This window comes from Chelonia mydas, chromosome 14, assembly GCF_015237465.2.
Source record: "Chelonia mydas isolate rCheMyd1 chromosome 14, rCheMyd1.pri.v2, whole genome shotgun sequence".
In the NCBI taxonomy this organism is placed as follows: Eukaryota; Metazoa; Chordata; order Testudines; family Cheloniidae; genus Chelonia; species Chelonia mydas.
The window spans coordinates 27,538,608-27,565,064 of NC_051254.2; the positions used below are offsets into that span (position 1 = coordinate 27,538,608).

Genomic DNA, 26,457 nt, shown 5'->3' on the forward strand with positions numbered 1-26,457 from the left:
GGAGTCGAATGTTGAGGGCAATGGACACCTGGAGACTGGAGGGGAGCAAGGTAATGGGGTGTTGTCACAGAGTGTGGGGGAGTCCAGGCCCTGCACCCCTCTTCCTGGGATTCACTGAGACTCTCAGCCAGCCAGTAAAACAGAAGGTTTATTGGACAACAGGAACACAGTCCAAAACAGAGCTTGTGGGTACACCCAGGACCCCTCAGTCAAGTCCTTCTGGGGGAGCAGGGAGCTTAGACCCCAGCCCTGGGGTTCCCTGCATTCCTCCACCCAGCCCCAAACTGAAAACTAAACCCTCCTAGCAGCTCCCATCCCCAGGGCACATTCCCAGGTCAACACTTCACCCCTCCCTGCTGCGTCACATCGTCACAGGTGTCGCTTCCTGGGAACAGGCTGGAGAGAGACACTGAGGCTGCCCCACATGGGGCCAGGCTTTCAGTGGCAGCAGCCAGTGCCCAGCAACCCCCCGTCTGTGGGCAGCAGGGACTGGATCACTCCCAGGGGCTCTCAGGGCACCGATCCCTGGCTCACAGCTGCTGTCTGGCAGACACAGCGGTGGCTGTGGGGCCGTGCAGGGCCCTCCTGGGCTGGGTGTGTCAGACCCCCTGTGACAGCCCTGGCCCATCTCGGCCTGGTTCGTTCTCCCCCCTTCTGCCGTGTATGGCCAGTGTGAGACCCCAGTGTGCGGGGACAGGGGCACTCGGCAGTGTGGGCCCAGCCAGCGCTCGGCAGGGGGCAGAATGGGGGTGGGGATGGTGGGGGGGCAGTTGGAGCAACTGCCACCAGGACATGCGGGTCCTTATCTCTGTGCCCCTGAGCTCACCAGGCCTCCTGGCAGCCTGGCTGGGAGTGCCCAGGGGAGGGCACTGGGCTGAGGGGAAGGAGGGGCTGTTCTGCCAGCCCCAGCCTGCCTGACCCTCCAGGCTCCTCTCCCAGAGTGTCTGATGGAAGGAGCGATCGACAGAATGGTGCATGTTCGAGTCCAGTGGTTCTCAGCCTTTCCAGACGACTGTCCCCCTGTCAGGAGGCTGATTTGTCTTGCACTCTGCTAAGTTTCATCTCACTTAAAAACCACTTGCTTCCAAAATCGGACATAAAAATACAAAAGTGTCACAGCCACTATTCCGGAAAAATTGCTGACTCTCTCATTGTTGCTTATTTAATTATGGAATAGATCAATTGGACTATCAACGCTGTACCTTTCCGTGTATAGTCTATCGAGCAGTATAAACGAGTCATTGTCTGTATGAGTTCCCTGAGAGTAGGTCACGCTGGCGCGGGAGGGGCACTACATGTCCAGGAAAGCATAGAGTAAAGAACAGTAAAAATCTTAAACAAACCCAACTGTATCCTAGCAGCTCTAAGAATAGAAATTCCACACTTGAAGAATAAGAATCTAGCAGCAGGAATATACTACTGACCAGGATGGTGACTGTGAAATTCACCGAGATTAGAGAGGCTACAAAAGCAGAAAACCCAATAATAATGGGGGTTTTCAACTATCCCCATATTGTCTGGGAACATGTCCCCTCTGGATGGGATGCAGAGATGCGATTTTTAGACACCCTCAATGACGGCTTGTTGGAGCAGCTAATCCTGGCACCCACAAGGGAAGAGGCAATTCTTGATTTAGGCCTAAGCGGAGCACAGGGTCCGGTCCAAGTGGGGAATGTAGCTGAACTGCTTGGTAATAGTGACCATAATGTAATTAAATTTAACATCCTTGTGTGGGGGGAAATGCCAGAGGAAACTCACCACAGTAGCATTTAACTTCAGAAAGGGGAACTAGAAGCTAATTCAATGGAAATTGAAAGGAACAGTCAGAAGGTGAAAAGCCTGCAAACTGCATGGAGACTATATTATGGTATTTTTAAAGAGGCTCAAACTAAATGTATACCCCCCAATTTAAAAAAAAAAAAAAAACCCTCAAAAAAATGCCACCATGGCTAAACAGCAGAGTAAAAGAGGTGGTTAGAGGCCAAAGAAGAGCATCCTTTAAAAAACATTAGGAAAGGGATAGAGAAAAAAGCATAAAATATCATCATGCCACTGTATAAATCCATGGTACCCCCACACCTTGAACGCTGTGTGCAGATCTGGTTGCCCCATCTCAAAAAGGATCTATTAGAATTGGAAATGGTACAGAGACAGGCAACGAAAATGATTAGAGATATGGAACAGCTTCCATATGAGGGGAGACGACTAAGGGGGGGATATAGGAGGTCTATAAAATCATGAGTGGGGTCAAGAAAGTGAAGAGGGAAGTGTTGTTTACTCCTTCAGGTAACGCAAGACTTAGTGGTCACACAGCTAAATGAATAGGCGGCAAGTCTGACACAAACAAAAGCAAGTATTTCTTCACACAACACACAGTCAACCTGTGGAGCTTGTTGCCAGGGGATGTTGTGAAGGCCAAGACTATAACTCTGTTCAAACAAGAAGTAGATAAGTTCACAGAGGATAGCTCGACCAGTTCTTATCAGCCAGGATGGTCAGGGATGCAACCCCATGCTCTGAGTGTCCATAAACATCTGACTGCCAGAAGCTGGGTGTGAATGGGATGGATCACTCGATACTGACCCTGTTCTGTTCATTCCCTTGGAAGCACCTATCACTGGCCAGTATCGGAGGACAGGACACTGGGCTAGATGGACCATTGGTCTGACCCATGTGGCCAGTCTTATGTACTTACAGCTGAATGGCATTTTTAAAAAAGCCCTTTGCAGTCAGATATTTTCACATATTCCAACACGGATGCCCTGATGTCGGCAGCAGCCTGTCTTTGTGATTGCATCATGAGTCCTTCTGTTAGAACGCCTGTTTGGGGTCTGTCTACACCACAGCTGGCACCATGCCATTGCAGAGAAACTAAATGAATTCTTTGCAGCAGTCTTCATGGCTGAGCATGTGAGGGAGATTCCCAAACCTGAGCCGTCCTTTTTAGGTGACAGATCTGAGGAACTGTCCCAGATTGAACTGTCATTAGAGGAGGTTTTGGAACAAATTGAGAAACTAAACAGTAACAAGTCACCAGGACCAGGAACTCAAAGGTGAAATTGCAGGACTACTAACTGTAGTCTGTAACCTGTCATTGAAATCCGCTTCTGTACCCGATGACTGGAGGATAGCTAATGTGACGCCAATTTACCGGAACTGGGTAAACAGGCATCTCAGTGGGGTGTTAACCCTGAAATCTGCCACCCTGTGGGCGCCCACCCCAGCAGAAGGCTCTGGGTGCATCACTGCCATCCCATCAGAGCTCTTCTGGGGTGGTGCTGGTGGAGGAGCCACCCACAGCCATCTGCTCAGGTGGCTTTGGGCTGGGCTCTCCCTTCTCTGGGACAGATCTCACCCCGAGCTAGAGGCTGATGGCCTGAGGGCAGGGAGATCCCGGCCTGCCCAAAGAGTAGTGCTGGGCCTCCTCCCAGCCCAGCACATGACTACTGTGAGTAGCCAGGATGGGACCATGGGGGAGGATGTGCCTGTGGGCCTGGATCCCACCCTGTTCCCAGGTGGGAAGCGCTGGCCTCCAGCTCTCACGGGAAGCTCTGTGTGAGTGGCTGGGGTCACACCATGGCTGCTGGGTTTGTGCTGCTGGCATTTCACTCCAGCCGCCCCCTGCAATGCAGCCTGTCCTGACAGGCCTCTGGCCTGAGAGCTGATGTAAACTGTCCAGGGAGCCCTGGACCCAGCTCTTCTGTGCGGCGTTACTGCTGCTCCTCGCCACGCTGAGAGTCACCTGGAACCTGCGCCCGGGGCAGTTTGGGTGGGTTGGGCCTGCAGGGGCCCATCCAGACCCAGCTGGGTGTGTGTGGGGGGGAGAGTAGGATCTGGGTTAATACCCACCCGGCATAAATGGTCCAGGGAGGTCAGTTGATCTTTGAACCTTTCCTGGCCTTACTGCCCCACTGCCCCGTTTCTAGCTGGGGCCTGTGGCAGGTGCAGGAAGGGGAATCGTGAGGGGCTGAGAGTGCAGCAGCCCCCTGCACTGTGCGAGAGCGTCTCTCCCTGCCTGTGGCTGATGGGAAGTGTCCAACTCCTACCTGACACCAGCTCCCTGGCTTCTGTCTTGCAGGTTTCCGATCGGAGGAGGAGACTGCGCGTATCTGAATGATGTGAATGGGGTCAGCAGCTTGCGGTGCACCAGTGAGAGACACTGGATCTGCACCAAACCCGATGCATTTACACAGGCACAGGAGGCTGCTGTGGAAGGGGGCTGATAACAAGAGTATTATAGAATCTAGTCCTGGAAAAGCCTGACTGATTTCTTGTGACCATCACATCTGAGCAATTCCAGAATATCGGGGAACGCTCTGAGCATCACTGGGCAGAGCACTGTGCATTCAGGTGAAAACCAGAGATGTTATTTGCACATCTTGTCCCCCCACCCGTGCCGTCTCTTTTTCCGCCAGTGGAACGGCTCAAATCCAGCCTTTCCTACCCCTCCTCAGCTGGACCAGGAACTCTGCCTAACTGAGCCAAGGCACCAGCCTCAGCTTTCACTGCCCTGACATTCCCCCACAGAAGCTTTTTACTCTAGAAAATTATCTATGGAATCTTTTAAAAATATTCATCATTCCCATTCGGTGGTCTGGAATAGAGCTGAGGGGGGGATGTTCTCCATTCCCTCCCCCCACAAGCAACTTTTTAACAAGATCTTTTTATGGGTCAGTTTTTGGGGTCTTTTGAAAACCCAATTGATTTTGAAGTTTGCAGGTTTACACCACCAGTTCCTGGTTTTTGTTGCCAAATATTGCTTTGGATGAAAAAATGAACGTTTTAAACTGGTTTTAATTTTCCATTTTTAGTTTTAAGAGCGCTGCACCTGCCAAGGGAGTAGAACCCCTGTTACACTCCTCGTGGGACACCTAGGGCCTGGAACGTAGGCGTAAGAGGAGAAATGTCTGTTCTCTCCCTTCCTGGAGCCCAATGGTCTTGAAAAGGGCAGGGAGGGGATAGGTGTGACACAGACAGACCAGGTGCCAGGTCATGCCAAAGTCCCCATGTCTGCTATAGATGCTTCTGTTACCTTTTGAAACTTTGTAGCTTAGTTGTGTATGTATGTTCACCTGCTTTAGCCTTGTAAATAATTCTTATTTCCTTTTTAATAAATTGTCATAAAATAATACTGGCTACATGCGCTGTCTTGGGTGTGAAGTCTAAGGTGCAGTTCACCTGGAGTGCCTGGACCTGTGGGACTGGGAGTAACCTGAATACTGTTGTGATTCTGAGTGTAAGAGACCATCTGTCTCTCAAAGGCAGGCTCACCTGGGTTGCGAGACAGATCGGAGTACCCAAGGGGACTGCATGGCTAGGCAGTTACCATGCCGGAGGAGATTACCCTGCATGTTTGATTGGTGAAATCTATGTCTAGAATTCTCAGCCAGTTTGGATTTGTGCCCTGGTTCCCAGCAGTCTGCCCTGAGGTTGGCGCCACTCTCTCAAGACACTGCAGACAGCGCTATTGCACGGCCTTGGCTCCAGTTCCCTCCTTCCAGGAGAGAGGAGCTGAGCCTGCCCAGAGATGGAGTTTCGGGGAAAGATGTATGTGACCCAGGGACCCCTTGGTGCCAAGTGGCAGGCAGCACAGAAGGTTTTACAGGAATCCCCTGGGTCTGATCTTTACATCAGTAGTTTTAAACCTTTCCAGATGACTGTACCTCCTTCAGAAGTCTGATTTGTCACCTCACTTAAAAAGTGAAACTCCAGTTTCACCTCACTTAAAAACTACTCGCTTATAAAATCAGACATAAAAAATACAGAAGCGTGTCAGCCACTATTACTGAAAAATGGCTGATGTTCTCATTGTTACTATATAATAAAATCAATGGAAATATAAATCTTGTACTTCCATTTCAGTGTATAGGATATAGAGCAGTGTAAACAAGTCACTATCTGAAATTTTAGTTTGTACTGACTTCGCTAGTGCTTTTTGTGTAGCCTGTTTTAAAACTAGGTAAATATCTGGATGAGTTGATGTATTTCCTGGAAAACCTCTGCATATTGCCAGGAGTACATGTACCCCTGGTTGAGAACCAGTGGTCTACATAATAGTTCACCAAAGTGGGCATGTGAGGTCTGTATCAAGGGCCAGTAGCCCAATGGTCACCATAATCGGAGCAAGACCTCTGTACGGATACTATGTAAGGAGCTGTGCCTCTAGACTGACAATGATGCCCTTAAGGTCTTGGAGTTAAGGCAGGTCACGGGAGGTGATGTACCTCAGATGCTCCTTTCAGACAGGAGGCAACTGAGGTTACCTCCCTGTCTGGAGATCCGTGTATTGTGTGTCTAATGTTGGATGTCTCTTTGCGCACTGAGCCAGGTGCAAAATTAGATTGCAAAATCCACAAAAAAGAGTTTCTTCCTCTAGATTTCAACAGCAGGGGGCTGTGTGTGTGTCCATCTGTCGTGTTTAAGCATAAAGACAAAATATCGGTCTGATCCCTCTCGGTGTGCAGAGACATACTGGATCCTTCCCCTCGGAGACAAACTGACCGTACGCATGTCTCATGAAAGAAGGGTCCGAGCCTGCCTGGCTGTGAAGTGCTGCAAGGATTTCGGGTGAGCTGTACTTGGTTACACAGGAGAATACCTTGTTAGTTCAGTCTCGGCTCTAGAACTCATGTTATGACTTTGTTATATGTAACCATTTGTTTCCAACACTTCCACTTGACTCTTGGCTTTGTTGAACTGAGGCGTGATTTCGCTATGAGCCTATGGCAGCGCTGTGTGTTAAGTGGAGCAGTGATCTGAGCTGGAGCTGGTAAGCTGGGGCCGAGGATGTTACTGTTCCTTTGGAAATAGTGAACCTGTGAATACTACCGGTGCCCAGGGGACCAGGGACTGGATGCTCCAGACAGATGCTCAGAGGGCTTGAGGGCAGAGTGGGCCTATTGCTACCCTGCAGTGACTGCAGGCCCAGCAGCAAGTGCATGTGGCCAGTGGAGTTGGGGAGCTGACCCCTGGCAGGCACAGACAAGGCTCCCTCCGGCAAAGGGCAGGTGGTGGCGAGATGCCTCCCAGCCCTGGGTACCCTGGGAAGCATTGCAGGGTATTAATTTACTGCAGGTTTGGGGCACTTAAAAATTACACCCCAAGGCCCCAGCCCAGTGAGGAGGACCGAGGAGAGGAACTGTGACTGCGTGGGGCACCTGAGTCCCAGCACCGCCCAGAGTTCTGCTCTGCCTAAAGCCCTAGTCCCCCCCGTGAGTAGGGCTTTACCAAATTCATGACCACGAAAAATGCATCACAGACTGTGAAATCTGGTCTCCCCTGTGAAATCTGGCTGGGGGAGGAGGGGGGAATATGTCACAGAACTGCCACCCTTACGTCTACGCTGCCTTCAGAGCTGGGCGGCCAAAGAGCAGCAGCTGCTGGTTTGGTGCCCAGCTCTGAAGGCAGCACTGCTGCCAGCAACAGTGCAGAAGTGAGGGTGGCATGGTGGGGGGAGGGCCAACCTCACGGGGAGGGTGATGCGGGCAACTGCCCCGAGCGCAGTGGTCAGGAGGGAACCCCACCAACCGCCAGCTCCAGGCCCTTTTAACCTCTGAGTGCTGGACCCTGGAACGGAGGAGGGGCAGAGCTAGGAGTGTCCTGGGCAGGGGCTCCTACCGTGTGCCAGGCTCTAGCTGCAAGTTCGGGCTGGGCTGGGGAGGAACAGGACCTCGTCCCCTGCATGGGCTGCTCCCAGGGCCAGATCAGAGTCACCTCCAGTAACCTTCCCCCAGCAGCAGAAAGCTCCGTAGCTGCCGGCCGGGAGCCCAGCTCTGAAGATAGCACCACTGCCAGGAGCAGTGCCGAAGTCAAGGTCGCAATACTGTGACACCCCTCCCGCAATAGCCTTGAGACCCCCCCCCCCTTGACCCTCTTCTGGGATGGGATCCACACAGTTACAAGAGGGTGACATTTCAGATTGAAATAGCTAAAACTGTGAAATTTAAAAGACTTTTAAAAATCTCATGACCATGAAATTTACCAAAATGGATGGGTGAATTTAGTAGGGCCCTACCCAGGAGACTAAACAGGGGGTACTTCACATTACAGATACGCAAATGTGGATCCTCAGTTGCACTGTTTATATCACGGCCGCTTCTTTCTGGCAGATCCATTTGAGCTCCGCGGCACACGTCTCAGACAGAACCTGGCTGCCTTTTATCCACCCGCAGCTGTTCCCAGCAGCAGAGCCTGAGAAGCTGCAGAGTGAGAGAGAGTCCGTGTCACTGTGGGTCCCTGTAACAAGGAAAGGCCCAGGGGTGAGTCTTTCCTCCCCCTCCCCCTAATGGGAAGCTGGGCTCTGGTGTTGTCCTTCATCTCTAACTTCCCTGCAGAGCGTCAGTCGAGAAGACGTCCCAGGCTGTGAGGTGAGTTAGGGCAGTGGCTCTCAACCTTTCCAGACCACTGCACCCCTTTCAGGAGTCTGATTTGTCTTGCGTACCCCAAGTTTCACCTGACTTAAAAACGACTTGCTTAGAAAATCAGACCTAAAAATACAAATGTTGCCACAACCACTATTGCTGAAAAATTGCTGACTCTCATTTGTACCATACAATTATAAAATAAATCCATTGGAAATAAGTATTATACTTACATGTCAGGGTGTAGCGTATAGAACAGTGTAAACAAGTCAGTGTCTGTCTGAAATTTTAGTTTGCACTGACTTCGCTAGTGCTTTTTATGTAGCCCGTTGTAAAACTAGGCCAATATCTAGATGAGTTGACCTACTCCTCGGAAGACCTCTGTGTACCCCAGGGATACGTGTACCCCTGCTTGAGACCCACAGAGTTAGGGGGTCTGGAGCAAGGACCATACGAGGCTGAATCCCGTGGGGTGGGCGACCTGGTACTTGTTCATTGGAAGCGCTACCTTGATCTCCTGCATCTCAGCTTTCCTTTAAAAACAAAGTCTGATGGGTGAGAGGAAACCTGCACCGTGTGACCAGGGTAACGGGAGAGCTGCAGGGAGCTGAGGACTTGTCCCGATGAACGGTTAGGGCTGGATTCACAAAGGGACTTAAGAGGCTAATGGCCACTTCAGGCACCTCTGCCTCTTGGAGTGGGAAGTTCCTTGGAGAATACCACTGGGTGGGAGACTCAGCTGTGAAGGGAGGGGGCGGGCAGGAGCATCTCATCAACCCAAGATTGGAATAACTGAAGTAATGTTCCTTTTACACAGAGCCTCAGCTCTTTGGAACCTCTGCAAACGCTTTAGCCACGTGTTTAACTCCATCCGTAGGAGTAGCCTTGGATGGCAGTGGGAGGGCTCAGGTGCGTAAGTGTTTGCAGGGTGGGCGCTCAGGGCAGTCCCTGATGCCAGGGCAAAGCGGATGTGAAGTGCCACTGTCTGGATTTGGGAGCCTGCCTGCACACCGAACTCACTCGGCGCTGGGTGCATGACTGCAAGGCGCTGGGCTGGGGAAAATCAGCCCCGGGTGGTTATTTCGAGGAGAAAACCAGAGCCACTTCTGGGGTCTTTCAGCTTCTAATGCTCTTTCCCTTCTGCAGCTGGATTTCAGCGTATGATAAAATCCCTCTCGATGCCAAGTCAGTGCCATAAATCACTGGACTGGGTGCAGGAATCAGTAGGCGACGTTCTCTGGCCTGGGTTATGCCAGGGCTCAGACTAAATTATTCTTCCCAAAACTTTTAAAAGCTGAGCCCCCTCCTCAAGGCAAAGAAACCAATCGTGTCCCTCACCCGTCAGCAATGTGTTAGCGACCCCACCCCCTCATTTTCATGTACTCGTCTTCAAACCCCACCCTTCCCACCATGGCTAGCCCTTCCCCACGCTTCAGGAGACACTGGAGTAGATGATCATAACCTTCCCCTCTAACCTTAAGACCTGAGGGACCCCATCCTGGAGCATCTTAAAAATCCCAGTTCCCAGACTCTGGAACAGGGGCTGCTTTGCCGGGCTCACCTTTCTCCCTCCGTCAGGTTGACCGATGGGGATAATGAGCCTGGAGATCTCATTCCCGCTGCTCTGAGTGGTGCCCATGTGCACATGACCCAACTCAGCTCTTACTGTAACCCAGGAACGTCTTCATCTTCTGGGATCCTCATGGCAGCAGTGGGATGATTTAAGGGAGTCCCTTAGTAATGGGGCCTTTCTCTCTCTTTTGTTTCAGAGCCAGCGTCCTGGAACCATCTCATGGTGTGTGGAGTGGTGGGGGTGGTGGGGGAGCTGGTCTCACTATACCTATGTGGGTTTTGAAAAGGTAGAGGGAAAGTGTTTGCCTACCCGCGACTCGTCTCCAGCAAGCTGCTGACTCATCCCTCCCAGCAGCCTGGAAGTCTGCAGGATTCACAGGAATATGAGCTCCCCGCAGTGTGTGACAGGGACGGGGACTAGGCCCAGGGAATTAGAAACAGGAATCGAGACCCAGCCCTGGAGAATGGTGAAGGAGACCTGCTCATGGAGGACAGACGCTTCACCCAGGAACCCAGAGGAAGGGATCCATTAGGTGGGGACACGGGTGTGGCCCAGGAAACTGGAGCAGCATTGCCAATCCTCCAGGATGACCGGGAGTCTGCAGGAATTAAAGATTAATTTTTAATTAAAGATTATGTCATGTGATAAAATCTTCAGGAATACGTCCAATTAAAATTGGCAACCCTAAACCGGAGTTGTGGGGAGGGACCCATTAAATGGAGACAGACTTGGGCTGGGGAACCAGCTAGAAGAGCTGATCCCTCTTACGATGCCCCTCAATGGTGGGGACTAGACTGGGCGAAACTTTTCATCTAAACCTATTTTAGATTCAGCAGTTTGCGAATTCATATCCAGTCTGCTGAATTGTTCACGTCCAGCCCCTCCCCCCGTTCTTAAAAAGTCGAAGCATTTCGTTTAGACACTTTCCAAACAAACCATTTTGAATTTTCAGTTTGAAACAATTTTTTGTTTAAAAATGTCCTTCAGTTTTATTTTAAAAATTCAAAACGTTACAACCCTTGAAATGTTCCTGGGTCTTTTTGGGTTTTTTTAAAAAAAGCTTTTTGGTTCATCAAAAATTTGGAAAAATGTTTTGTTCAACCTGAAACCAGTTTTTTTCCATCTTTTTTTTTTGAATTGCCAGTGACCAGAAAATTCTGTTTTTTCCCAGCTCCAGGGGCGGGTGAGGATTTTAGCGGTTATATTGTGGGTCTCTGAGTCTCCTTGTTGCTCAAAGTTTTCTTACTGTAACAAATTTATTTGAGACGACAGCAGAATGGGCAAAAACTTCCTACAAGTGGGGGGGGGGGGGCTGCTGGCACCCAAACTGTGGCCTAGCCCCTGTGCCATCCCTTCTCCTTGACATCTGGCCCCCTCAAACCACCCCTTTCCGAGGCCCCCCCTCTTGCCGCCTTTCTCCCTGAGCCCCCACTTCATGCCCCCCCTTGCCCCCAAACCCCCCGCCCGCTCCCTTCTCTCCCTCTTCATCCAGTCGCTCACAGTTATGGCCAGTAAAAAGTGTTCCGGCACCCCTGGCTGAGAGTGGGAGAGGATGAAGAACTCCTTTCAAATATAAGTCCCCTCCCCACCTAAAAAAAGCACAATTTGCCAGCAACAGCAAAACATGCACCTAACCAACCCGGGCCAGTCACGCTGTGTTGTGTGTGACATTCCCGTCCTGGGACGGTTTATGTCTTTGAGAATGTGAACCCCGCAGGCCTGGGTGTTTCTGTACGTAATGTGACCTCAGGGCTCCTGATGAGAGCCGTAGTTTGTAAATGTTTCAGTAGCAGACATATTTATCATTCATGGACAGACAGACATTTATTCATAATTAGAACTGGTCAAAAATAGCGGGGGTGGGGAGGGTCATGAAAATTGAAGAAGAAACCACTTCCCCCCCCCATATACTTCAAACTTATTTGCAAATGTTTTTAATGATCAAATTTTTGTTTAGTTTTGGTGGGAAAAACTCCACGTTCTCTCTCAAGTGGGCAGAGAAATCCAAAATGTTTTTTTAAAAAGGGAACTTTTTTCAAATGATCAATGTAATCCAAAGTGGCATTTCTAGTTAAAAGGTTGCATTGTGAGTGTAAAACCATTTTGAACCAGCTCTATTACGGGATAACAAGATGAGTTTATTTGTCATGCTGCATTGTTTGGGCCAAGTTCCAAGTGGTATTTCAGTTTTTGCACAGCTCTTCTCTTCTTGCGTCTGCACCTCTCCTACGCTGTGGCCTTAATCTCGGCCCTGGAAACACTTACATGCATGTTTAACTTTAATGACTGCTGTGAATAATTCCATTTCAATGGGACAACTCTGAGGTCGGGTTTACGCTATGGCCCTATATCGGTGTAACTACGTCATTTATTTAGTTTTCTTTCTTTTATAGATGAAAGTTATTGAGAGGTTAAAGCAGGTAAAAGACATGAACAGGTTCGGACAGTCCAAGTTTGTCAGTGCAAAGTGACAGCAGAGATGTGGGATCTGCTAGTTTTCCAAAAGTCTCTCAGGGTTACCCAGGATAACTTTGGGGATCTCTGTCTTGCATCGGGAATGTTCCCTGAAAGTGTCCAAACAGCTCAGAGATACAGAACCATTCCCTGGATCCATTCTTATAGCTGTCTTCCCCGGAAAGCAGTCTGGCAAGTGTTCCTGTCAGCTCTTTGCTAAGTTATCTGCCAAAACACTAGAGTTTTCAGGTGCCGAAGTAGCCCTTTGATTCATGATGAAATTATCCTCCCCGTCACCACCAAAATTGGAAATGGTGCCCCTGAGTGCACGGTACCCTACCGTGCTCCCCCATAGGAGCTGCATGAACAGGCAACTCTGCAAGTTCTCTGCATGCCTCTGCAAGTGACCCCCATGCCTCTCCATTTCCTTGGCCACATGTATCCTGTCCCCATGCTGGCGGCTACTCCAGAAAAAGAGGGAAAGAGCTCACCACTGCGACCACCTGAGGGATGTGTTGTGGTGAGATCAGCTGGTCAAAGAAGGCAATAGGGACAGAATCTGAGACTTGAAGCTCCTCGAGTGACCTCTGACCTTTCCAGACCTGCCCTTCAATCAGACACAGCGATTGTAAAGTTGAATGTGATAGTAACTAGACCCATTTGAAACCCTTCACCACACAAGACAAAGCCCGTAGGATTCAACATGAACTATTTATTTCTCCTCCCCTGGCTCCCTGCAGGCACCTTGGAGCTTTCCCTCCTCTCTCCCAGGCTGGGCTCACTTGATTGCAGGAGCTTGATTGCAGGAGGGTCCAGCTTTGCTCTTTCGCTTCCATTCTTCACGTCTTTGGGTGGCTGCATTTGCGACTGAGCAGCCTGATGGAAACACTGAGTCCTCTGTCTCGGCAGGCAGGCCCAGCCGCGAAAGCCAAAGACTCCCTGAGAACAGGGGGAGGTTCGCCTGAACTCTCAGGAATGGAGGCTGGGCCCATAAGGTAGGGTTACTATATTTGAACTTTCAAAAAAGAGGACACTCCGGGGGCGGGGGGGGGGGGGGGGAGGAGAGTTGTAGCCCTCGCCCCCTATCTACTCCCTCCCACTTCCTGCCCTCTGACTGCCACGCACAGAACTGCCAACCCATCCAACCCCCGCTGCTCCTTGTCCCCTGATCGCCCCCTCCCAGGACCCTGCTCTCTATCTAAGCCTTACTTCTCCCTGTCTCCAACTGCCCCCTCCTTTGTCGCCCCCAACCTAACTGCCCCCCTAGAACTTCCCCCCTACCTGTCCCCTGACTGCCCCGCCCCCTATCCGCACCCCCGCCTCCTGACAGACCCCCGGGTCTCCCACACCTATCCAACCACTCCCTATCCCCTGACTGCCCCCACAGAACCCCCAACCCATCTAACCCCCCCTGCTCCCTGCCCCTGACATTGCCCCCAAACCTCCGCCCCATCCAACCCCCGATGCTCCCCGTCCCTTGTCTCCCCCGACCCCTCTCCATATGCCCACCCCCTGACAGGCTCCCCCCAGAACCCCTGACCCATCCAACCCCTCCTGCTCCCTGTCCCCTGACTGCCCCTTGGGACCCCATGCCCCTTCTCCAGACCCCCGGGCCCGGTACCCTGCTGGTCAGAGCAGTGTGTCTGGGGTGCGGAGCCAGACACAGTGCCGCGCTCCCCCGCAGAGCACGCAGCTCCCCCCACCACCACCAACCCCAGAGTGCTGCATTGGGAGGGAAATCCCAGCCCTTTGGAGAGTTTTACAAATTCCTCCTGGAGGGCGATTTAAAACCCAAAAAGCCGGACATGTCCGGGAAAATCCGGATGCATGGTAACCCGACCACAGGGACTCCAGGATCTGCAGCTGCTGCCACCTCTATGGTGAATCCTCCGACTCATCACCAACCAGCTCTTCCCCATTCTGCAACCTGGCCCCACGGTCTGACCATGCAGGAGAACAGAAACCCTTTGGGACAGCAGGAGAGTCTCCTCAATGCCGCACTCTTCGCATGGCTTCCCGCGGTCACCGGGAAACACGACTACCCTGCCCCCAGCAGTCTCTCAAGGAGCTGCCGGCGCAGTCACTGGGCATCCACTCGTAATGGTCTCGGGCAGCGGCATTGCAGAGGGAGCTGAGCAGACCGTCCCTTCCGTGACTTCCTGAATTGCTGCCAGGACGGATTCTCTTCTGCGCTAGGGAGAGTCCCCAAGGAAGAGCAGCTGTGGTAGGGGAGGGGGCAAGAAAAGCACTCCCCCTGTGCCCTTGACTAGCAGGCAAGCAGGACTCTGGGAGCCAAGGGATCGGTGTGTCTTGCTGGGAGAGCAGAGCTGGAGAGCAGAAAAGGGCACTGGAGGAATGTAGAAAAGTCAGTGTCACGGCCGGGTCATGGGCAGCCAGACCTAGTGGTCAGAGGCAGAGTCCACACTCACGAGACAGGAGTCGAGAGTCAGCTGGGTCAGGACACTGGAAGAGCAGAAGCAAAAGACTAAATTGTGTTCAGCACCTCAAGTCAGATGAGTCACCCCGAGTCCGCATGCCAGGAAGTCAAGCCTGGGGAGTGGGAGCAGGAACAGCCAACACACAGTCCAGAGCTGGGGAGGAGCTCGGGTGTTCAGACAGCTTCTTCTTCCTGCTGCTGGTTTAAGGAGGTCCCGGGGGCCGATTAGCTGCTCTGGGACTCTGCCAATAGGAGCCTCAAACTGGGTCTGGACTTCGTGAGTCCTAGCTAAGCAGTTTTTCCTAGGCTTCCAGGTGGCGTGCTGGAGGGTGGCTGCTCCCAGGAACCCTGCAGACCCGGGTTAATGACAGTGAGTGATCTCTCCCCGCTCAAACCTCCTTCACGAAACAGTCTCCAGGGTCCCGGACGCATCCTCTGAGAAGAAAAAAACACAGTCACGATGACAAATAGGCTATGGAACAGGAGCCCCCTCTTTGTTGCAACAGCCCCAAGTGCCCAGAAAAGTGGATGGTTCTTACCTCAAGGAGATGCCTGGGATCTTCCATCTAAGCCTCAATGGGACCCTTGTTTCTTGGTCTGACAGGATGAGATCATCTGTCCCCACTGCTCCCTGCGCTGGGCTGGCTGCAGCACACATTTTGTAAGAGGCTGGGCCAGAGAGATGTTACAGTCAGGGTCCAGGCAGCCCAGAAGGAGAACAGAGGGTCTGAAACCACAAGACGAAGCAATCAAATCAGCGGATTCGACAGAGAAGTTTTGTACCCTACAGGGACATCAAAGAAGGTCTGTTAGGAAAGCTGAGATGTTAGTCTGGAAACTGCTAAGGCAAAGATTGTGACTTGTTAAGATTCAGTTTAAGTCACTACAAAGTGTGTTGTGTTTTGTTTGTCTGTTTGAAATTTGTCTCTTTCTCTTGCTTAGTTTCACTTAAATCTCTTCTTTGTTACTGTGCTTCCCAAAGCACCTCAGGGTTGTGTGTTTGAGTGAAGTGTGAGTCTCCAGCCTACCCAACAGGCTGAGCTGTGCCCTGTCTCTCTGAAGGTAGCGAATAATTTCTGAGCGGTGCTGGGCCCAGAGTCCAAGGGCAGTTCACCAGACATCTCCTGTGAAGCCCAAAGAGACCAAAGGAGCAGGAGAGATTCAGGCCCCACTGATCCATGGGAACTTCCCACAGAAGAGGCTACACAGGGCTCCAGACACAGCCAGCAGGATCCCTCCCACAAGCTGGGCCATGTCCTTCCCCTCCCAGCCCCACAGCTTCCTCCCCACCCCAGCCTCAGGAACCCCTCCCACCTCCCTGCTCTCCCCACCCACTCTCCAATACCAGGCTGTTTCCAGAATGGAAGCAGGTGTGTACCAGAGTTCACTTACCGATAGATGCTGGCCAGGCCTCGGGTCACCGCTTTCTCGCTGGGCTAGCAACCCCGCTGAGACTCACTCTTGCAGTTTGTTGGCTGGGAACTCAGCCCTCCAACCAGGTGACTGTCCTTTACTCCACTCCTTCCTGGGTCCTGCTCCTTCCAAACAAAGTCCAAAAATGTCTTGAACAGAAACAAGGCCTTCCACCCTCGTGGGGAGTTCTCTCTCAGCCTGATTTCGGCTCGGCCTGCCCTTCTTGGGTTTCTAGGGTCTTCTATGTCTCCTTCCTTAGGGACGGTGAGAGAAGCCGGTCCTACCCTGGACTCCAGGGTTTGGCCCAAGGCCGTCGACTGAACAGCTCGCTCTGCTTCTGGACTTTTGCTGCTGTTTCCCCTTGTTTCCTCTCAGGTGGGGGGCTCACTTGGTCATCAATTTGGCCTAGCCCCAGGCTAGGCAACCATAGGCCAAGCCACCCTCTTAGATACCCTCCTCCTTCAAATCCGGTCCAGCCCAGCTGACAGGTTTGCTGAGGGGATGGTGAAACCCCATTGCTGATCAGAAGGAGGTCAGAGTCTGTTCTCTAGGAGCTGAAGGTCCGTTTGTCCTGCTGCGGGAAGTGGAGCTGGAGAGCGGAGATGTTAGGTGAAAGAGACTGCATGATGCAGTTGGAAACTGAGGGATGGGAGCCTCCTCCCAGAAATGCTCCCAGGAGAACAGGTTTGAGGAGTTCTCTGCGGAGTCTCTTGCTAGGAAAAGAACAAGGGTGGCACATTGATGGAGATGTCTCTGTCCCAGGGATGGGGGAAGCTCCCAGCCAGGCTATGCAGCAGAGATCCCATTTCTCCCCCAAGAAACCCAGATGCCCAAAGAAGTCAATGACTCTTACCTCCATGAGGGAGCGGGGTCTTCCCTCTCAGCCTCTTTGAGAACTACTGCTGCTTGGTTTCCTCGGACCAGGGACCTGCCCGCACTGCTCCCTGAGGTGGTTCATCTTCTGACTGCACCCATCTGGGAGGCTGTCACACACCCCACGGCCTACAAGACACGGGGGGAGGAGGCTCCTCTTCATGTCAGACTCTGAGAGCCCAGAGAAGGGCCAAAGGAAGAATAAAGGGAAGGAGATGAAGCTAGCCCTGAGCCTCTGTCCCATCCTCACCTCCTCAAATGTGGAGCTTCCTGAGCTTCAGTTGGGCAGACAGTCTGTAGCTCTGACACAAAGGTCCTTCAGCGCCATATGGGGCAGGAAGATCTCTACCTGGGAGCACGGAGAATGGGATGGGGGTGAGATCAAGGAAAGAGGGGAGGGGTATGGGTGTGAGGGAAAGAGCTCCTGCCCCAGATGAAGGAATTTGGGGAGCCGAGGGAAGGACCCGGCTCCACAGAGAGGGGAGAGAATTTCTGTGAGTGCCAGGGGCCTCCATTTCCTCTTCCACTAGTCCCCCATTTACAGTGAGACAGAGCAGTACCTGCAGCAGGGAGCGGGACTTGCTGAACAGGGAGGGGAACCTTGAAGAGCATCAGATGAGCCACAGCCCTTGCAGCACCTCGGGCATCTGGTGCAAGTGCCTGATGATGTGAAGCTGGCACATGACCTTGGCTGTGACATCCTCGTGCTTCAGGGGAACGAGAACATGTCAGAGACGGAGACACTCCCCAGGGATCAGGGAGGATGAAGGGCACCTGGAATCAGCACCATCATTTCCACCCAGCAGCTGCTCATGTCTGAGTGGTGGATTCACCCTCCCGACCCCCAGGATGGAGGCTTGCTGTCCTCTCTAGTGACCTCCAGTGCCAACCCCCCTCCTTGTCGGCTGAACTCCTGCCACCTCCCCATCCGTGCCCCTGACAGCTGTTCCACCTCCAGCCCAATTGGGGACACCGCTCAAGTTCCTAGAACCCTCTCCTCCACCCCCACCTCCATCCCCACCCAGGTAGGGCAGGGAGGGGGCTCTAGCAGGGTGGCGGGGGGCAGGAGGGATTCTGGCAGCAGTGAAGTGGGATGGGGAGAGGTTGAGACCTTTCCCCAAGTCACCCCAGTGACAAAAGCTGAAGCCACAGGATGGCAGCCCTGGGGAACGGGGCAGGTCAGCAGCCCCTGCTGACTGAATCCTCCCAATCTCTCGAGAGCGGGTCCAGCCCTACCAGCAGCAAGACCAGCTTCCCACGCCCATGTGCCTCAGCCCTTCCTGCTCAGTCGCCAGCACCAGTCAGTCCTTGGCCTCCCAGGCTGCCAGGGAAGGGAGCAACTCTCGATGGTGGCTCGGGTGACATGGACACTAGGCTATTGGGAAATGGGTGCAGCTCTGTGGGGCAGGAAAGGTTCCCAGAGGGCACTTAGGGGACTCTCCTGTCCTTCCCAGGAGTGATAGCAGAGCACCACATCCTAAGAACAGAAGTCCATGAAGTCCAGAAGTCCCCACTAGGCTCCTTGCCACCAGGCAAGCAAATGGCGATAGGATGGGAATGAGGCCCTGGCCCCCACCTCAAGCTCCTGAGTCGATTGCAGCTGCTTACCGTGTCCCCCATCAGTTGCTGGGCTTCCCCCAGGAGGGAGTAGACGAGCACCAGCCCAGCCTGGCTGACACGCAGCAGGGGGTCGTGGATGGCCAGCACTGCTGTCTGCAGGAAGGATCTTTTCTGCCCGATGGAGAAGAATTTTCCAAAGACCTAAAACCAAGAGGACACGAGGCTCGAGCAGATTGCCCACAGCCAGTCTCCAAGTCCTGGCCGTACAATGGCCTCTAGTGCCCCAAAGGGCGGGGAAGAGAGCTGCTGTGGCCAAGGCACTTCATTCCCCAGGAGGCTTTCAGGCTTCCAGGGCTCAGGGAAGCCCCTTTATTAAGAGGTCGCAGATGCTTAGGGACCAAAGCCTCCAGTGGCTCTTTCCGGAGGGAAATTTATGGCAGGGGCCAGGGTGGGCTGGAAATGGATCTCTAATGTGTGTGAGCAGGCCCACTCTGCTGTGCAGGGCACAGAGACCACAGGGGACCCTGTGTTGCTTCCAGCAGAGAGATCTCCTGCACCTCAGCGGCTAGAGGAGTGTGCGTGTGTTGTGGGGGGCGAGGGAGTTGGAGCTGACAGACCAAAGGTCTCTTCCCCGCAGCGTAGTGATTTCTCTTGTCGCTGGGAATGGCCTCTGCAGCTCCTTGGTTTCTTCACAGGGAATCCAACCTGCAGCCTGACAAGGACAAGGAGACTCATGGCCCAGTCCCCATCCCAGACGCTCCTCGGAGACTTTTCTTCTGCTGCAGCAATTCAGCTTGTGGGAGGCGGGACAAGCTCACACAGTCTCTCTCACGGGGCGTCTCTGGAGCAGCGTTCTGTCGATGCCCTTGTCAATCCAGGAGCCACTCCAAGGCCTCCTCTGTGATGTTGTGGAAATCACCCATTTCACCTTTGACTCCAGGCTGGGGGCACTGTGTTACGGTGTGTTCGAAGGTTTGGATATTCTCACCACAGTTGTGAGACGGGGGCGGGGGGGTGTCTTGGATTTTCTACTTGTGCAGCAAGTAGCCGCAACTTGGCTCAGTGACAATGTGCTTCTTTGGAACAGTGGCTGAGGTCCAGATACTCTGCCATTCCCTGGCCGGGTCTGGAGACATGAGGGAGGCGCATGTGGTCCATATTGGCTCTGGAGCTCACTTTGTCCCCTACCCAGTTCCCAGGTTGAGGCATTCCGCTTCCTGACCGGCAATGGAATTGGGCAAAGCCCACATCCTTTCTCTGCTTCTAGAGGGTGCAGGGAATTAAGCAAGGGTCTGATCAAGCAATCGTGACTGACTGACTCAGGGCTCTCCTCTCAGACACTTGGGGATCAGCCAGGAGGTCAAGGAGTACAGAAACACCCAGAGCCATAATCCTATCTTAACTCACCCACCCGGGGATCCTCCTTATGCCACGTAGCAATGCAGCCATGTAAGACACTCAAATCACGGCAACTAGCGAGGTTCCAATGTGGGACCTTTAGCACCAGCCTGTCCCACTGGTTGCTGGATGAGGAACTCTGAGCTGGAAATAAGGAGTGGGCTCTTTTCCTGTCTCCAGGAGGCATTTGCTGCAGGGAACCCAGCCAGCCACACTCCCTGAGCTGTGTCATGCCCTGGCACAGTGCCCTTACCTCCCCCACTCTGGCTGTATTCTTGTAGCCCAAGAGCCTTCTGTCCTGGTGCCAGTCATAGCACCAGAGATCTTCCGCATCATGTATGGTCAGCCCTGGAAGAGAGAGAGACAGAGAGAGACTTTTCTCATTCTGGTTGCAGTTTCTGTGTCCTTCCAACCCCATTGGTGGCTGCACAGTGGAGTGGAGAAGAACAGAGGCAGAGAGAGACTTGTCCTCCAGCTGGGGTCAGTCTGAGACAACTGGTCTGGGGTCCCATTATCCACCTGTGGTCACTCATAGTCCCCTATTGGGTTCCGTGTCCCAGCTGGGTTCCTTACCCCTCTGTTGGAGCAGCAGTTGGTAGAGCCGGTAAGTCCCCTCCCTGGCCTGCCGGCTGATGTCCTTGTCTGGATCGCTGACAAATAGAGCCAGCTGGGCCACATGGTGACCCATCCTAGGGAACTCAGCTGAGATCTAATGGAAGGGAGAGGAGAGGGGACCCCATCAGCATTTTCCTCTCAGCTTCCTGCCCCCCCTGGGCCAGAGGGGTCCTTCCCCTTAGCCCCTCTGCAGGAGATGCTGGGAGAGAGGAGCTTGAGATCGACCCTTCATTTGCTCTGCTGCCAAGGGAGCCCGGAGCTGCTTTGGGATGCCAAGCAGGGGCTGGAGCTTGGGCCCCTTAAAGGCCCAGGGACAACACTGAACCAGGACAAGAAGAACTTGACTCAAGCCTAGTTCAGTCCCTGCTCTGACTCTGCCTCCCCATGAAGAACCCTCCTAAGCCACAGCCCCAGCAGCAGCAGATCCTGCAGCCCGCTGGAGCCAGCCCGCCTCCGCCTGGAGCCAGCAAGCTGGGCTCGGAGCTCACTTACGTCAAACTCAGGGAGGGTGACTGTGTATCTCAGCAGGGCTGTGCTGCTCCTGATAGCCCTGGCTCGCTCCTGGGACACCCTGGACACGACCCACAAGTTGACATGCTGTGGGGAAAGGAGGCAGGTCAGACTCAGTGGCCAGGTGCACCTGCTTTGCAAATGAGCCCCACGCCCCCAGCCCCAGGGGCCTGAGACATTCTGCGCAGGGGGGAATAGCTGAGTCATTGATGGCAGACCTTTAGAAGGGGATTCTTTCCCCCAGGACGCAGCTTGTACCCTTCAGGTCACAAATTGTCAGCGTCTCTCTCGATTGGGACAATGTTCGGGGTTGGGGCTGGTCCCATCCTCCCAGAACTCCTGATTCCTGAACAGTTCACCAGAAAGGAGACTGAACCCTCCGCCCTTCCCTGCTACGAAAATCCTTGCGGGAATGTAGGGAGTGACTGAGAACACAATCCCCCCAGGAATTTCAGAGCAGATCAGAGGGAAGGGCTGATTCCCTGGGATCCTCCTGTTTCTCTAGGAAGGAACCTGTGCCTCTTCTTTGAGAACGGTCTCCCAAATCTCATGCGGTGTGTGTGGTGGAGGGGTGGGGGAAGGGTGGGTTTTCAGACTCTCACTCCTCAAGACAGCCAGGAGCCCTGTGGTTAGTGCTCAGCAGAACCAGGCAGAGCTCTGGCTTGAAGTCCCAGCTCTTTCCTCTGTCCCTCAAGAAGGAAGGACCTCACACTGCATTGCACTGAGCTCCCCAACCAAGGACGGCCCACTGGGGACCCAGCTAGGAGGACAGAGTAGAAAATGGATCTTCCAGTCTCTCCTTACCAGTCCCCCAAAGAGTTACGGTCAAATGGGGCTCACCTCCAAGATGAAGTGGAGCCTGTCTGTGTCTGGGGACTCTGCCAGCAGGTTCCCCAGCATGGCATCCAGGACCTCTGGGATGACTTTGTGCAGAGCCTGCAAAGCATGGGTCAGAGTTAGGGAACCTGGGCCTACACCTGCCACAGGATGGGAAGAGGGGTCTCTGGGAAGCACTGGGGAGACTCCCAAACACATCTCCTGGCCTCTCTCCTTCACATCCCACTGCAGGCAATTCGCAAGAATTCATGACTCCTGGACCTTTGATCCATGAGCTTAGCAGGTCTCTGCAGAGGGCCTTGTAGGCAGAAGAGTAGGAAACAGCCAAGTTGCTATGCATGGAAGCTGGGCTTCTGGGCAAAACACAGCTTATGGAAGAAAGAAAGAAAGAAAGAAAGAAAGAAAGAAAGAAAGAAAGAAAGAAAGAAAGAAAGAAAGAAAGAAAGAAATCCCCCAGGGAGGGGTAATTTCTTCCCTGCTGGAGGGAAGGATCCAACCCTGCAGCTTGTTCCATCTCCGCTACCCCACCTCTAAATCTGGAGCTCCAGCGAATGAAGGGAGCAGGGACCAAGGACCACTCTGGAAAAGTAAGAGGATGGAGGAGGAGGAGGTACCTGGATGTCGGTGGTGTCCTTCTCCGTGCCCAGGGTGAAGACGGAGTGAAGGGCAGCTCGCAAGAGGTGGGTCTCTAGGGCTGGCTCCAGGGCAGGTTTCATGGTGCTGGCAAGAGAGAGGAGCTGCTATTAGATTGTGCAGTACGGGGGTGGGTCTGTCGCCAACACGGACACCAAGCCACAGGGATAGAGGCACAGGCTGGCGAGAATGGAAACTGAGGCACTTAGCTAGGGAATGACAAGACCAAGGTGTCCCAGACAGACAGTGGCAGGACAGGAATAGCTCCTGTTCCCTGGAGCCTGCTGCCCCTCCTGTAGCTGAGCCCGGGAGTGAGCCCCTCCCCACGGCCCCTGTCATGTTATGGGAGTGAAAAGAACAGCCCTGCCAGGAGAGAGTGACCCTTCCCACCCCACCATCTCTGCCAGAGGCGCCACTCTTGGGAGGTGACCTGGGCGGGACAGTGACGGTGACTCCCAGCCTTGGGCCTGAGCAGCACTGGGGTGAGGGGAGGGGGTGGGGCTGTCTCGGTACCAGAGGTTGCCCACTGCAGCCAGGGAGTGGGCGAGGACGGCGCTGGGTGACGAGTCATCTGGAAGCTCCTCGATGAGCTCCTGTGAGATGTGAAGAAGACAAAGGAGCATTTGAGATTCAGGCCCGACTCACACCTCCCATTGAGGAGATGACACAGCCAGTGCCCCACATGGCCAGCAGGATCCCCCACCACCTCCCGCTCCTCCCATTCCTTCCTGCCCATCAGACTTGTTCCCCTTCCCAGATTCCTGCCCAGCTCACTCCCAATCCCCTTCTCTCCTCCTCCCTCTCAAAACTGCCCCTTCAGCCCCATCCCGACGACCGAGCTGGGACCATGTGATTCCTTGGCCCCCACTCTCAGCGGCCCTCCAGTCCCACAATTCCCCCCCTGCCTACTACTGACCAATCTCACAATTTCTCCCTTCTCTTCTCCCAAGTCTTCAGCCCCAGCAATCCCTGCCCTCTGCTGCCCCTTCCAACACCACCCAGCCCCCACCCATTAGCCCGGCCATACCCCTGCCAATCCCGTGTCTCTCTCCTCCCTCCAGCTGCCGTATGGCATGTCTCACTTACCACAATCCTCTTCACCACAGCCGCCTTGCAGCAGCGCGGCTCCAGCGTGTCCTCCCCTCTCTCCCGTGCAGCCAGACATGCGGGGTAGATGGCCTGAAGGAACAGGAGCTGCTGCCCCTCATCCTGGACCCACCAGGAGTGGGGTATAGGGAGAGAGAACCTGTTAGCTAGGGACCTTCCTGCCCCACTCAAACCAGCTCCAGGGCTCAGGCCTCAGTGGGGGATTGTGGGGACCCGCCCATTTTCCAAATCCCCCACCACTCCTACACAAGCAGGATCAGGAAGTGGGACAGTGCCTGTGGGGGGAGACGACCTCGGCTGTTGTGGGACAAACACCCCCATCTTGGGGGTCCCCCATCATGGATGTAAAAGGGCCCCATTAGGGGTGGTGGATCAGGAGGGACAAGACCCTCAGCAGGGGGTGGAGATGCTGGGAAGGGACAGGGCAATCTTGCTTCCAGCCCAGGTGGGGAACATTTGTACCTTATCTCTGCACTGGAGCTGCTCTCGGATGACCTTGAGAGCAGCTTCATCTTCGGCCATGTCCACCTGCTCCGAATCCAGGGGGGTCCCTGCACCAGGGAGGGAAGGACAGGGACGTGGTGGGCAGAGCAGGATTCAAGACCCCCCTTCCCACCTCAGGCACCCAGGGCAGATCGGGCCCCAAACCTCCCTCTCAGGGATGCCTTCAGCCCCCAACAGCTTCAGAAGCCCAGATCAGAGCCCCCCCTCCACTGGCCAGGACTCCAGGGGAGGTGCCTGTTCCCCCCGCCCGGAGCAGCAAGGACCAACGTGGCAGCAGCTCTTCACGCCCCCACCCCCAGGTCCCTGTGCGGAAGGGGCAGCTGTGTGACGGCTGCTGCTGTCCGTGGGGTTCGCGTGACTCAGGCCAGACAGCTGGGCTGGGGACCCCTCCCCCGTATCCCTGGGAGAGCGTCTGGGCCCAGGGTGTTCACATCCCATCCTCAGCCCTCCCTCAGCCCAGCCTGGCTCCTCACCTGGAACAAAGCAGTGGCCTCCATCGGCCTGGCTGCTGCCAGAGGCCCAGGTGCTGCCGCTGTCCCATGCTGAGCTGCCGGTGCTGGGACAGAGACCTTCCCCCTCCTGGCCTGCGGGGGCTGGAAGGGCCTCAGAGACCAGGCAGGGCGATGCCTCCTGATGGGAAGGAGGGCTGGGCTCCTGGGGCCGCTGCTGCCCACACAACAAGCCCCAGAGCCACCCTGCCCGGCGCCCCTCCTGGGCTGGGTCCTGTCTGCAAAACCGCAGCCTGGGCCAGCTCCACTGGGGCCTGGTCGGGGCCTCTCCCAGCTCGGCGCCTGCGCCGGGAGCCAGGTTCCTTTTCCAGAAGGCCGGGCACTTCCGCCGTCTGGCCTGGACGGGAGCTGCTTCCCCGCCAGCGGGGACGCAGGGCTTGCTCTGCCCCTTGGGAAGGTGGCAGCTGCTTCCCTCAGGCTCTGGGGCCACCTGCAGAGCCTTCCTCCGGACCATCCGCAGGAGCCTGGCCATCCTGGAACCGAGCGGGGAGCAGGGGTGAGCCTGGGCTCAAGGCAGCCTTTCACTCCTGGGCCTTTTCCGTCCCTCCTCCTACCTGCTCCAACCACACCAGCCCCCTCTGCCCCCACAGGAGTGCAGGGAGTGCCATCTACACACATGGGCAGGAGTTCATTGCATGATCTGCTCCCAACGTTCCCCCTCTTAATCCCTGCTGCTGCAATAGCCAGGAAGTCTCATCCTTTTCCAGAAGGGGGTCAGTCCCAAAGACCATTGGTTACTTTGGACAAGCAGCACCCTCCTGTCGTCCCAGGCCACTCTCCCACCCAGGCTAGAGAAGGAACAGAACCCAGGAGCCCGGACTTCTCCTGCGAAACCATTCTCCATGTCAAAGTCACAAAGACCCTGAGCACAGGAAGACCAGGGCCCTCCTCGTTCCCCATTGATTTCCATGCTCAGCAGCTCACAGGGTCTGGCCCAGGTCAGAGACTCTCAGCCTGGGGAACAGTGTCCCACAAGGGAAGGGCTGGGAGCCCCATTGCTGGAACCTTTCCAAACACACTGGAGACGGCTCTGGAGAAGCCCCTGCCCGGTCTAAGAGTGAGGGGCTCTTGGGGGCTGTTGGCAGATGAAATCCCCCTTTGGAGATAGTCTCTCCCCCTGTTTCTCCTCTCCCCAGACAGACAGGGGAAGACATGGAGGAACCCGAATGCCACTCACTTGCTCTCAGTGATGGGATGATGGATGGCGGATGTTCAGGGTCAGCAGACGTCCCTCGCCCTCCTCCTCACTCTCCAAGCCCAAGGCAGGCTGGAGATGGTGGTGACCTCAGGAGTTACCCTGCCCAGCCAGCAGGCAGGGTGATGACACGAGGGCGATCGACTGGCTGTGAAAACAAGAGTCTGTCTTATTGCAAGGGACGGAGAAACTCAGCCAGCAACAGGGGGGTGCAGAGCACTGCCCTAGGGCGGGGGTGACAGCGCCTCCAGGATCCTGACATCCCAGCACTTTACACACCTTCCTGGAGTCTCCCAACCCCGCTGGGCTGTAGCCATGGGACCCCAACCCTATTGATAGCAAACTGGCCTCAGCTACCAGCTCAGGGTCACACTGAGTGTCAGAGCCATGGATGGACCCCTTCACTAACCACTGCCGCACACTCCCTCCCACAGCTGGCAATTGCAACCAGGCCCTAATGTCTGGTCCCCCTGCCTTTG

At 54.4% G+C, this 26,457-nt stretch overlaps 1 protein-coding gene and 2 long non-coding RNA genes across 3 annotated transcripts in view; 1 reads left to right on the top strand and 2 right to left on the bottom strand.

Annotated features, from left to right (window-relative positions):
• The window catches only part of LOC119567802 (maestro heat-like repeat-containing protein family member 1), a 129,361-nt gene extending 104,115 nt beyond the window's left edge, over positions 1–25,246 (bottom strand). Inside the window, exon 1 of the mRNA XM_043528897.1 lies at positions 24,748–25,246. Within this exon, the coding sequence (XP_043384832.1) occupies positions 24,748–24,771 (24 nt within the window). The 5' untranslated portion in view covers positions 24,772–25,246. The remainder of the gene's footprint in view (positions 1–24,747) is intronic.
• Positions 7,920–10,155, top strand: LOC122462988. Its single transcript, XR_006285910.1, has 3 exons — positions 7,920–8,366; positions 9,178–9,269; positions 10,130–10,155. It is a non-coding gene; the product is annotated as an uncharacterized LOC122462988 (long non-coding RNA).
• On the bottom strand, positions 21,811–23,251 carry LOC119567803. Its single transcript, XR_005227796.1, has 3 exons — positions 23,177–23,251; positions 22,645–22,750; positions 21,811–22,129 (listed from the first exon to the last, which is right to left on the bottom strand). It is a non-coding gene; the product is annotated as an uncharacterized LOC119567803 (long non-coding RNA).
• Positions 25,247–26,457: the final 1,211 nt, after the last annotated feature.